We start from the raw sequence: 12,057 nt of genomic DNA, 5'->3' as shown, positions 1-12,057 counted from the left end.
TGCATTGCACATTTTTAAATATAATTAATGCTATACATTTTTATTTACTTAATTTAATGTTTAATTAAATAGGTTTAATATTTATATTAAAGGTCATATCCTTTTATAAACTTCAGTCTATGACAACATGCGAGCTGGATAGTTGAAAGGTTTTCTACAAGCACATATGTGGGCTTCATTCATTCTGTTCAAATTCAAAAATAACATTTTGCCATTTTATTTATGAAAAAAAGGAAGTTGAAGATACTACCTGTGGTGGCACACATGACATGCAAAATAATCAACCTTAGTGTTTAGTGAGTAAGAACAATAGTTTATTTGTGGTCTTGGAGAAAAAGACTACATTCCCCTGCATTACTTTGGCTAGGTGCAGTGTGAACACTGATGCATTAGGGCATTTGTACATCAAAGAAAACAAAACAAGAGTCACAACACAAAATGTTCATAATCATCCACATGTGGAAGTGCAGAAATGTAAAGACTACATTACCCAAAATCCATCTGCAAAAGTATATGGTTAAGGAGGTGGCAAATTACTGGGCAAAAAGGCAGTTAGCTTTAAACACCTACATGCAAAAAAGAGAAAGACAGCACAAATGGTATGACGGTTCTTTATAATGTTAGTGTACAGGAAAAAAGAGAAAAAAAAAAATCTGTTTATTTTGGGAAAGCAGAGTTTGTGATCACCAAGGGCACCAGTTTTTTCCCCAGCATTCCTCTGACACATATATTGACCTGGCTGTCACAGCAACACTTCTATACTAAAGCTGGTGTTGACGATTAATGCTTTAACAAACAGGAAGTAACAAAATCTCTACAGCTGAGAGGAGACTTGCATTAAAATAGACAATATCAAGGAAACAAAACAACAAAAATAATTTGTAGTATTAACAACAATAGTAATAATAATGATCAGATCAATAATAATTCATAATAAGTGAAGTTACTTTAATGGTCATTAAGTAAAGAAACAGACATGACTGGAGAAATAACAAGGAACCACGAAACTAATAGATTTCGAAACATTTGTACTGACACCGCTAGTCAGGTTGTAAAAATGCAATATTGTCCCAATAAAAGTAAGTGCATATACAGGTTCAAAAGATGTCAACCTGTTTTGAAATGCAATTTCCAACGCAAGGAATCTTTCTGTACAATCAGATGAGAGTCGTGTCCCATATATTCAATCCATAGAGGTCCAAATTGTGTTTTTGCACAGCAAGAACAGCCTCTGCAAGTTCACTTAAGATCTGCACACTGTGGATATATGCTGCTGCTAAAAGCTGCTTTTTTGTTTGCAACTGTGAGTCAGATTCCTATAAAAAGATGAGTACACTGTAGACAAGATACCAACTTTAAGAAGAAAAGATTCCTACTGAGTTCACCATTAAATGAAATTAACAAAAAAATGCAGATAAAATGTGATAATTAATGCATGTCTTTCTTTACCGTCTCATCATTACATGTTCAGTTTTCCTTTGAGAATGACAAATAAATATCAGCAGTAGACTGATAAACAATGTTCGTCCCCAAAGAGTTGAGATGCAACCTGTCATTCCCCTCATCAGTGGTTGTAGTTGGTCACCACAGGTTTATCACAACTTAAGTGCTTGAATAAATCTATATTAACATTTCTATACAAATTTAAAATGCATATATTTTACAGTTGAATTTCTCTAGAAAGTTATTTTATAATATTTTTCTGAGCTTAATTCTGCCCCTCATTTGTTTTCCTTCACGAGATCAAAAGTTCAAAAATACCATATGAACCCGATTTTACATTACAGTGATACCTCAACCAGTTCCCTCTGCCACTACTTTACAGCTCTCCAAAAGATATAGAAAATATACAAAAATTATTTTCAAAAATTTCCTTTCCCCCTTAAGCATATTTCTATCATATAAAAATATACAATTCTCTCCATAATTAAAATCTTGCCATAGTACCTACTGAAGAAAAAAAAAATTCATGAGAGATGACATGCTCTCTCACTCCAGTTAAAAACTCGAGCTCTTGTGCCGTCTTCATACATCATTTCATATATTTGATGCACTTTCGTCTGTCTTTCAGCTATCATATTCATTGCATTCTCCATTCCATCCATCATCTCATTACACTTTTTCTTCATCTCCTTATTGATCCACGTGATGGCTCTCGTATTTGTTCAGGATGTTACGGCACCGGCCGAGCTCTTTGCGCATGTCGGCTACTTCCTGTCTGAGTGCAGCGTTCTCGCGCTCCAGAAAGGCGGCGCGCACCGAGATCTGGTTCTCCTTCAGTCGACGCGCATCACGAGAACGCTTGGCTGCTTCATTGTTCTTACAACGACGACTCCAATACTTATCATCCTTTAAAAAAAAAGAAATAAAAGAACATATTAGAACATGCTGGTTGTCTGCATGGTTGTCTGCAGTTGCAGGTGGGGAGCCTTGCCAGATGTGTGACTGGGCTTTGTGTGTGTTCGTATAGAACTGTTTGAGAAGACTTTGAGTCTTTTTAGCAACTTTGAGTGACATTCTAGTGAGAAATTTGACTGCACACAAACTACTGCTGTGGTTGAGTGGCTTTCCTCAAAGTGCCAGACACAAGGTTGTGATTCACGCCACTCTGTCAGTAGGAGTGAGGAACGGTAAATAATTTTTTTTTTTTCTCTTGAGAAAGCCAGTTACAAATCATGTGTTAAAAATACTAAATACATGCTCATAAATCTGACTGGCAGTACCCATGATATCATTTCTTTCATTCAGTTTTCTAAATTTCAAATAATAATTTGTTAATTTATTTAAAACTTAGTATTTACCAACATACCATGTTCACTTGTCACTTCTATCTAGTGCATTTACTTTTCACAATCCTCCATTATTTAAAAGGACAGTTCATCCAAAAATGTTAATTTGGTAACACTTTACACTCTTAAAAATGAAGGTGCTTCACGATGCCATAGAAGAACCATTTTGTCTACATGGTTCCATAAAGAACCTTTAGCATTCTGTTTCCCAAAAAGTTCTTTGTGGTGAAAGAAGGTTCTTCAGATTATAAAAAGGTAAGAAAGAGATGGTTCTTTAAAGAACCTTTGACTGAATGATTCTTTGTAGAACCAAAAATGGTTCTTCTATGGCATCGCTGTGAAGAACCTTTTGAAGCACCTTTATTTTTAAGAGTGTACCTAAAGCCTTTATGTATTATTAGGGCTGCCCCCTAATAGTCGACTAACCCTTAGTTAAAACCAAAATTGTATTTGTTGCAGAAAAAAACTAATTAAATAAGACTTATCATCTGAAATATTTTAGTAGCAGCAACTTTACAAGGTGCTCAATTTAATGTTAAAAGCGCGCTATTCAAGTGTGTGTGCGGAGCGTGGAAGTTGAACGGTAACTAGCACTCACTGCATGACAGATGGAGGTGCTGGAGCGGTCACTTGATCTTAAAATACTCCCCAATTTTGATCATACAGATAAAAAAGTAATAAAGCTTTCAAATCTGTAAAGACTCTACATTTATTTGGGTGCACTCACAATAACAAAACATTGCGCTTTTGTAAAATAATGAAAGCAAACAGGATGCGCTTTCTGCCATCTCAGTCTCTCTGAACTTTAGCGCGAAACTCCAAAAAGAAATTATTAATGTTAATGCAGCCTCCTTACTGGTTTTCCCTGACACATTCATATTTATTACTTTTGCCGGTGTGCTGTGGGAAGCTTTATGTGCACTTATTTGGCAATGTATGCAGTTAAAGGCTCACATTTATGATTAAAATGGTTTATTAATAAACCTGCGATTAGTCGACTAATGCTTCAAATGAACTACTAATAGTTGACCAAAAAAAATCTTTAGTCGAGGGCAGCCCTATGTATTATAGGGTTATTAAAGGGTATAATGCATTGTAATTATTCATAGTATGAGCTGTAATACATTATATCTTGTCATAAATAATGATAACCTAATTTAAAAAGCATGGAGTAACAATGAATTGATAAGTGTTGTAATGTATTAAGTGTGGTTAGTTTTTTAGATTGTACAATCAATAATTAACGCATTAAAACTAATATATAATATAACACACAATTGCGAGTAACCATTTGTCTGTTTATTTCTTTTTTGTGAACCTGGTTTTTAATATGACTTATTTAATATGACTGATGAAAAAATTAATAATAATAATAAATAAAATAAACATTTTTGGACTCATCTGTGGACAAATTTCTTTTTTATAAATTGAAAAAAAAAAACTGGAAATATATATATATATATATATATATATATATATTACACAGTACAGACCAAAAGTTTGGAAACATTACTATTTTTTATGTTTTTGAAAGAAGTTTCTTCTGCTCATCAAGCCTGCATTTATTTGATCAAAAATACAGAAAAAAAACAGTAATATTGTGAAATATTATTACAACTACAAATAATAGTTTTCTATTTGAATATACTTTAAAAAAAAAAAAAAAAAATATTCCTGTGATGCAAAGCTGAATTTTCAGCATCATTACTCCAGCCTTCAGTGTCACATGTAACATCCAGTCTATCACATGATCATTTAGAAATCATTCTAATATTCTGATTTATTATGAGTGTTGGAAACAGTTCTGCTGTCTAATATATTTGATGAATAAAAGGTTAAAAAGAACTGCATTTATTCAAAATAAAAAAAAAATTCTAATATATATTCTAATAATATATTTTCTTTACTATCACTTTTTATCAATTTAACGCATCCTTGCTGAATAAAAGTATTGATTTTATTTTAAAAAAAGAAAAAAAATTACTGACCCCAAATTACTGACCAGTAGTGTATATTGTTATTACAAAACATATTTTAAAAACATAGCTTTTTTTTTTTTTTTTACTTTTTATTCATCAAAGTATCCTAAAAAAGTATCACATGTTCTGAAAATATTTTTTAAGCAGCAGAACGGTTTCCAACTTTGATAATGAATCATCATATTAGAATGGTTTCTGAAGGATCATGTGTTAATGATCCTAAAATTTCAGCTTTGCATCACAGAAATAAATGATAATTTAAAGTATAATACATTTAAAAACTATTTAAAATTTTAATAATATATCACAATATTACATTTTTTTCTGTATTTTTGATCAAATAAATGCAGGCTTGATGAGCAGAAGAAACTTATTTCAGAAACATTAAAAATAGTAATGTTTCCAAACTTTTGGTCTGTACTGTATATATATATATATATATATATATATATATATTTTTTTTTTTTTTTTTTTTTTTTTTTTTCTCACAGATCCAATTCCATATGTTTGGAATCCCAGTAGGGTGAGTAAATGACAATTTTCTTTTCTGGCTGAACTATCCCTTTATAAAGAAAAGCCCAAAATATTAAGAATGTTGCTTCCTTTCCAAGTATTCAAAACATCCATTCGCTCCCAGAAGAGAGGTCAATGTGATAAAGGAATTCTCCCTTTTGACTGCTGTGCCCTTTATAACAAAAAAAGCTGACATATCCGAGACCCTTGGTTTCCAAGACATCTGCCTTAGTCTTGAGATTTCACCACATACGCTATGCTACCACCCATTCCCCAATGAAGTCAATGTGACATGCTTTATAAATCACTCTCCGTTACATTATAAAACCAAAACCATTCTAGTAACAGGTTTTGGTAACAAATTATGTCTATACTTTTTCATATCTTTGAAATCTACTGTTATCAATAAATGGCAATGTTACAGTGTCACGGTCTCAACTGATGAAAACATGCCTGGTATCTGCATTACTGAATTTGCGTAGAAGTATTAAGAATGTCAGACCTGTTGAACAAAATGGAAAATAGAATTTTCCAGCCAACTTTTATAATGTGCAGGGCAAAATAAATTAATTGTAAATCTTTGCCAAATAATCAGTGAGAGAAATCTGCACAGTGACAGATGACTACTGAAGCCTAGATAGACCGCTACACAATAATATCGACTGTAAGCTATTAGGTCTATAAAATAAAATAAAAAAATCGCTTCACAAAACCCAATGTTTATATGATGAAGGCACATACTCCACTTATAGTTCTGTTAGGAACTCCTTTTTGTATTACCATCTCAAGTATTTATATTAAATGTTATATGTCCATAGCATGCTGCTGCATTGAACTTCTCACCTTTAGGTCATTAGGGACAAGCATCTTGCGAGCCTTTTTAATCATGGGCTGAGGTTTGAGCTCTTCCTCACTGAACCGATGCCTGCGGGGGTCAAACGCCTCCTGTCCAGGCACACTCGACAGGGCAACATCCGCAGGATCAGGGTCAAAGGGCGCCAACATGTTGTTGCAGTTAGCGTTGGGTGGAGTAGGGAGTGGTGGACATGTGGTGGAGGACGGTGAGGGCGTTGGCTCCAAGCTGCCTGGCGCAGTGCCTGATGGTACATAAAGTGAATGCTTCGATTAACTCATGCTGCTATGTGCATGCATTCAGAATGATGGAACTCTTAAAACATTACCCAGAAGACACACAAGGGGGCAGTAACAGGCAGCAGACAACAACTCAATCCATTAATCCTTCTCTTGTTTTTCCATTTTCCAATATCTCTACCCTAAGCTCTGTATTCCCGAATTTTTTAACTCGTGGTTTCACTACACTAACAATTTGATAGTGAATTTATGTTAATGCAATTAACTATTTACTCGTTCATTTATGTATGTGTGCATGTATTTTTTTTTACTTATATTTTAGTTGTTTTTCTCCTATGGGAAATTCATAATAATGAGTTTTTCCTGCTTGGCAGATTGCTTGAACATACAGACAAAAACAGACATGGTTATGTCTACTTCCACAATGGCAAAAAACAATGATCACACTACTAATAAATAATAACAGTAAAACGAAAAAAAAAAAAAAAAAAAAAATACCCTGTAAAATTTTCAATCAAGCTATATAATAGATCCTTATATTTAATAAAATATATAGATCAAGATCAATTTAAGTGAGAAGGAACGTTATGAAGACTTTCTACTCTTTTCCTATTTTAAATAAATAATAAAATAATCTCTGCATCCAAAATATCTTAAATTGTGTTCCCGAAGACGAACAAAGCTTTTACAGGTTTGAAATGACATGGGGGTAAGTGATGAATGACAACATTTCCATTTTGGGGAGGAGTATACCTTTAAGAGTAACTTTAACCCCATTTGGCAATGATCCTCTCTATACTGTCCATGGATGCACATGCACTGACAGTTTTTTTTTTTTTTTTTTTTTTTGAGACGGCTTGATAAAATCTGTACAAATATGTGATGTGATTGCTTCTGCATGTGCTTTTTAAATCACACAGAACATTCCAAATATTTACCAGTAGCACATTTAATCTTTCTCTCTCTCTCTTTTTAGCCATCCAGAAATGTAAACAAACATCTAATCGGAAGAACAGTATCAGCTCGCACTGAGTCATTCCAGCTCAATCTTTCAATCTCTCCCTGTCTGTTACTCACACACACTCCCACACATGCCTCCTCTCCTCTGCTCCTCCCCCGTCCTCGCTCTCACTCTGCCTGCCTCAGCACGTGATTGAGCGAGTGCACATGGACCAAGCGTGTGAGAAGAGGAAGAGATTTAAAAACATGCGAGCACAAATCGCACACATGCCCTCTCTGCCTTTCATTCTTCACTCCTGGTTGACCTGTGTGTCTCCCACTGTTTACTTACCGGCCTTTCAATCGCCGTCTTGTTCTCAGCTCTATATCAAAATCTTTTCCTCTTTTCACTCCCTGTCATCACCATTTATCTTTGTATATCCCTTTTGTCAGTCCTGCAAGACGGACAGCAGTTTTCTTTTTTTGTATATTTCTAACTGGCCCATTTTTTTTTTTAAATAACACCCACGCAAAATTCCCACTCACCTCTTAAACAGCCTGTAAATATGTTTGATGACACAAAAACTGTGCAATGTTAACATGTACCTATAAAACACAACTCACGTCTTCACAAAAGCACGAACAGCTGCACACCCTGTAACACTCACTCCCAAAAACCGCTCAAACCTTGACAGTGAAGCTTACAAACACACACCATGAGCATCCATACACACTCATAACAACACACACACCCAAACCATTAATACTCTGAAACTACACCGTAACACACACCCAAGGGACCGTCTGGTGCTTTTCATGACTCGCAAACAGAACGAAATCCAGGGGAATTTCTTGTAAGCAAAACGGGGGAAGTGTAGACTTCATTTTCGGCCCTCAGAGCTTCCTTTCTTCATCTCCACGGCTTGCCTCCAGACAGTTCGTCTCGTGGTTTTCTAACATCCTCTCTATCTTATCTTTCACTACTAGTTAAATCTCGGAACTGCGAAGGCAAACTCACCGTGCAAGCAGTCTCCAGCTCCCAGCATGCTTTGCGGCGTGTGCATGTCCAGCCCGAGCAGAGAGGGCGAGGACGAGGCGGTGGTGGATGTCGGTGAGGAGGATGAGGAGCAGTGTGGGGGCGAGGTGGGGAGGCACTGGGAGCCCTGGTTGGGGATGGCAGACTGAGAGCTTTGCGAAGGTATCTGAGCCGAGGTGGAGTTGGAGGTACTGTGCATGCTGCTCATCCCGTTCTCTGTCAGAAACTCCTCGAGGTCCATGTACTGCAACTGGAACAGCCCGCCATCACATGGCAATGTTCGTTCCCATAGCAATGGGCCCAGGAAGGAACTGTTATTGCTGTTAGAAAAGCTGCCCGTGCCTGCACCATTGCTGTCAGCGACAAGTCCATTGCTGCAGCCATTGCGCAGAGGACAACGACCGAGAGAGTCTTCATCGATGTCCAACCTGTCCTTACCTATGAAAAGAAAGATATAGTTCTAAATATCATTCTCAATACTAAAGAATAGCCACAACACCGCTATAACGATAAAGGCACAGAGAAACGATATAGTTGGAATCACATTCAGAACTATTTTTTCCAGCTGATGAACGATACAAACATTGACACCCAATCAGAATCCATCTTGCTATAACGAGCTCGAGAATTTAAAGCGGCAGATGAGTGCGCGCTTCGAATAAACAGACGAGATTGGACGCTAATATTGTTATCTTTATGGTTATCGTTCTTGGTGTGAATGGGGCTCAACTCTCTCAAACCATTCTAACTATTCTTAGGAACACATATATTGACTTTTGTAGATTTCAAGAGAGCAGTATTTCTGATGGTGCTCAGATTACGTAGTTAGAATAACACTTCCCAGCAACTTTCAAATCCCTCTGGGAAAACTACCTCTGCAGTGTCAACACGTGAAAAGCTCCCAGTGCATCAATGCAAAATGAAGAGCCTTTGAAATACTTTCCTTTAAACTGGCAAAAGATTAATGCGTTTTGACATTCCAGAAAAATACATGGTAAAGCGATTACAATGTCACACCGCAGTGACACTGCTTAACTCCGTGGCTCAGCAACAATACAGTTGAACAATGGCTACATGTTACAGATCTATGGTATTATGGCTGAACCAAAACCATGACGCAAAAGACAACAGGTGAAACACAAAGTCAGACGTGTATTGTTTAACACAATATTACAGTAGTGTAACATAGCAATACTACAATGATGCTCTAGTTTAGTGTAGTGTATATTGAGCTAAGTGGTTACTGGTTATTTTTAGTTGGTATAAAACCACTTCTAATCTTCAGTAGCAATGCAATAAAAAAAACAAAAAACTACAAAAAAAAATTTTTTAAAGCGGACATGGCGTCTGAAGGTTTCCATCTTAAAGCATTTAGGTGGGGTCTGGGACACTCTAGGGTGGGGTCTAAAATATTAACAACACTAGTTAGGCTAAATTAGGCATTTTGCAGTGCAGAGATTGAATTGAGACTTTTCTGGTTTAGCTATATTGTATAAAAACGAACCATAAAAATGTAACTTCAACACTTTTTAAATTATTTTCTTTACAAAACAATAACACAGTAGTGTCACTGAAAAAATACTCAAGCTTAAAAACAATTAACTACACCAAAAGAGCTTTATCAATAAAAGTGTTTTCAAAAGCTGTGTGCATGAAAACTGGAATGACTCTGGTTTAAGAGTTTTTCCCTCAGCTATTTAGGGTCAGTTTCTATTAATGTTAACCAGATAATCAATACAAAACAATGCTACTGACAGCAATCCATAAATAAGCTTTTCTAATATTCACACTGTTGTATTCACAGGCAATGGACAACGTCGGTTGGTGTGATTATGCTGTGCATTGCACAAACCTGTAAACAACATGGCTTAGCCAACAGCTGACCTCAAAGTACCTGGGTAGAAAGCTAAGTGGCTGAAAGGCCTGGCCTTGTTTATCTCTTCAACTAAGTCCCATGTGATGTCCTGTCTTGAAGCTCACTGAGATATGCATAGTTGCACATGACCCTGTCATTTGACATGTTCAACCACACTTTTTAAATCACCAGTAATCACACTAATCAGGAGACAACTGTCCTTGTGACTATCAACACATTATTTACACATTCCAAAGGTGAACAAAGAAAAGGTTGAGAGGGAGCTCGTTATAATAAACACTGAGTGTCAGGGAAGCAGGTGCGTTTCCTCACCCTTCATTTCACTACAGTCTTTGACGCGCTGGTCGCCCTTCACTGGGAGCTGCAGGAGCGACTTTAAGTTTGCAGTCGAGTTTAAGTGTCCTCCGTTAATTGAGCCTCCCGCCTGGCTACTGTTGCCAAACTGAGGACTGGCTCCGGCGGAGGGAAGGTCCGGGGGAAGAAGCTGTGAAAGCGGCCTGGCCATCCTCCAACGTCAGCCGGATTGAGCTCCTTTGACCGCTAGATGTTTGGTTGATTCAATACTGTTGTGTAGCCGAGAAATCAATCACATGACGATTCATAGTGGAAACAACAACAACAAAATATTAGCATTAATTCGTAATAAAAAAGCACATATAATAACATGTGATGTATGTGAATTAAATTCGAATAATCAGAGTAGCATTCAAGTAAACAAAGTTGTTTAGTGCTGCAACACGAGACCGCGTTTACTTTAGACAGAGGAGGAGGAACGACCTGTGCAGCTCACGTGCACCACAGCATCTGATATCAAAGGAAATGTATGTGAATTTACCTGTATTTGGAAAAAAAGGTTTTAAACAAGGAGAGTCATTCTGCTTGCATTTGATTGTAGATTGGCCGAGTGGATAAAAATATGCTTTCCCAGTAATTCCAGAAAATGTTGACAGCTTATTTTCTGCTGAACTTTTATTTATACAGGCCAGTGTCAAAAACAGCGATGTTATGTCCAAGAACAACGTAGAAAGAAAAAAAATAAAATTAACCGGATACAACGGTTTCAGTAGAAAACAGCGCTGAATGGAAAAATCTCGGAGATTAGGAAATCCAATAGTGCAAACGATAACGTGAATGCGCGCTCAACTCTTCAATGCGCGAAACCTGCGTCGTCTCTAAAATAACAAATGAAAACAACACGAAGAAAGTATTGCCGAGTCTGCTGCGTAGTGCGATTGGTGGGATGTTGACGTTTTTTTCCGTTCAGTCGCTCAATCGCCTTTTCCCCTTGTGGTCAGCCCTTCTGTTCAGTTCTCTCTGCATGTGTGTTACCGCACACTTTGAGCTGAGCTTTTCGCTCAGCTGGAACGAACACGGGCCACTCGCGTGACGTCACACCTCCCAGAGCGAAAGCTCAGCGCTGTTTATTATTAATGAGGCACGCCCCCTCGTGACAGGCACGCTCCTCGGGGGTTAGTAGCACTGATTAAAAACAAATTGGTCGATAATTTCTCTCCCAGCTTGTCCCGATGACGCCTATGTTTGGCACATAGAAAACGCATAAACACGTGGCCACTTACTAAGCTGGAAAGTGAAGTTTTAAATTGCATCAGAATTATGATTTATTAACAAAATTATTATTTATTTAACAATCCTATTTTAACAATTTAACAGTCCTATCAGGGCGCTACCTTTTGCCAAAAACCAAAAGAAAAAAAACTGTCAAGAGAATGGGCACACTTTTTCACTTCACTAGTAATCCGCGGGAAACGTGAGCATCATGTGAGGGGAGATGGCAAATACACGTTGCGTCTCAGAAACACAGACGCGCTCTCC

The 12,057-nt window shown here is 36.9% G+C and overlaps 1 protein-coding gene across 1 annotated transcript; it reads right to left on the bottom strand.

The window, feature by feature from the left end:
• Nucleotides 1–292: 292 nt before the first annotated feature.
• LOC132158241 (hepatic leukemia factor-like) lies at nt 293–11,819 on the bottom strand. The gene is made up of 5 exons (XM_059567569.1): nt 11,060–11,819; nt 10,537–10,787; nt 8,331–8,786; nt 6,125–6,378; nt 293–2,349 (listed from the first exon to the last, which is right to left on the bottom strand). The coding sequence occupies exons 2-5, from the start codon at nt 10,727–10,729 to the stop codon at nt 2,134–2,136; spliced, it is 1,119 nt and encodes a 372-aa protein (XP_059423552.1). The 5' UTR covers nt 10,730–10,787; nt 11,060–11,819; the 3' UTR covers nt 293–2,133.
• Between the last annotated feature and the right edge of the window lie 238 nt (nt 11,820–12,057).

Source organism: Carassius carassius, chromosome 15 (assembly GCF_963082965.1).
Source record: "Carassius carassius chromosome 15, fCarCar2.1, whole genome shotgun sequence".
Lineage (NCBI taxonomy): Eukaryota > Metazoa > Chordata > Actinopteri > Cypriniformes > Cyprinidae > Carassius > Carassius carassius.
Note: the sequence above shows the minus strand (reverse complement) of the source record. Positions and strands in the feature narration are given on the sequence as shown.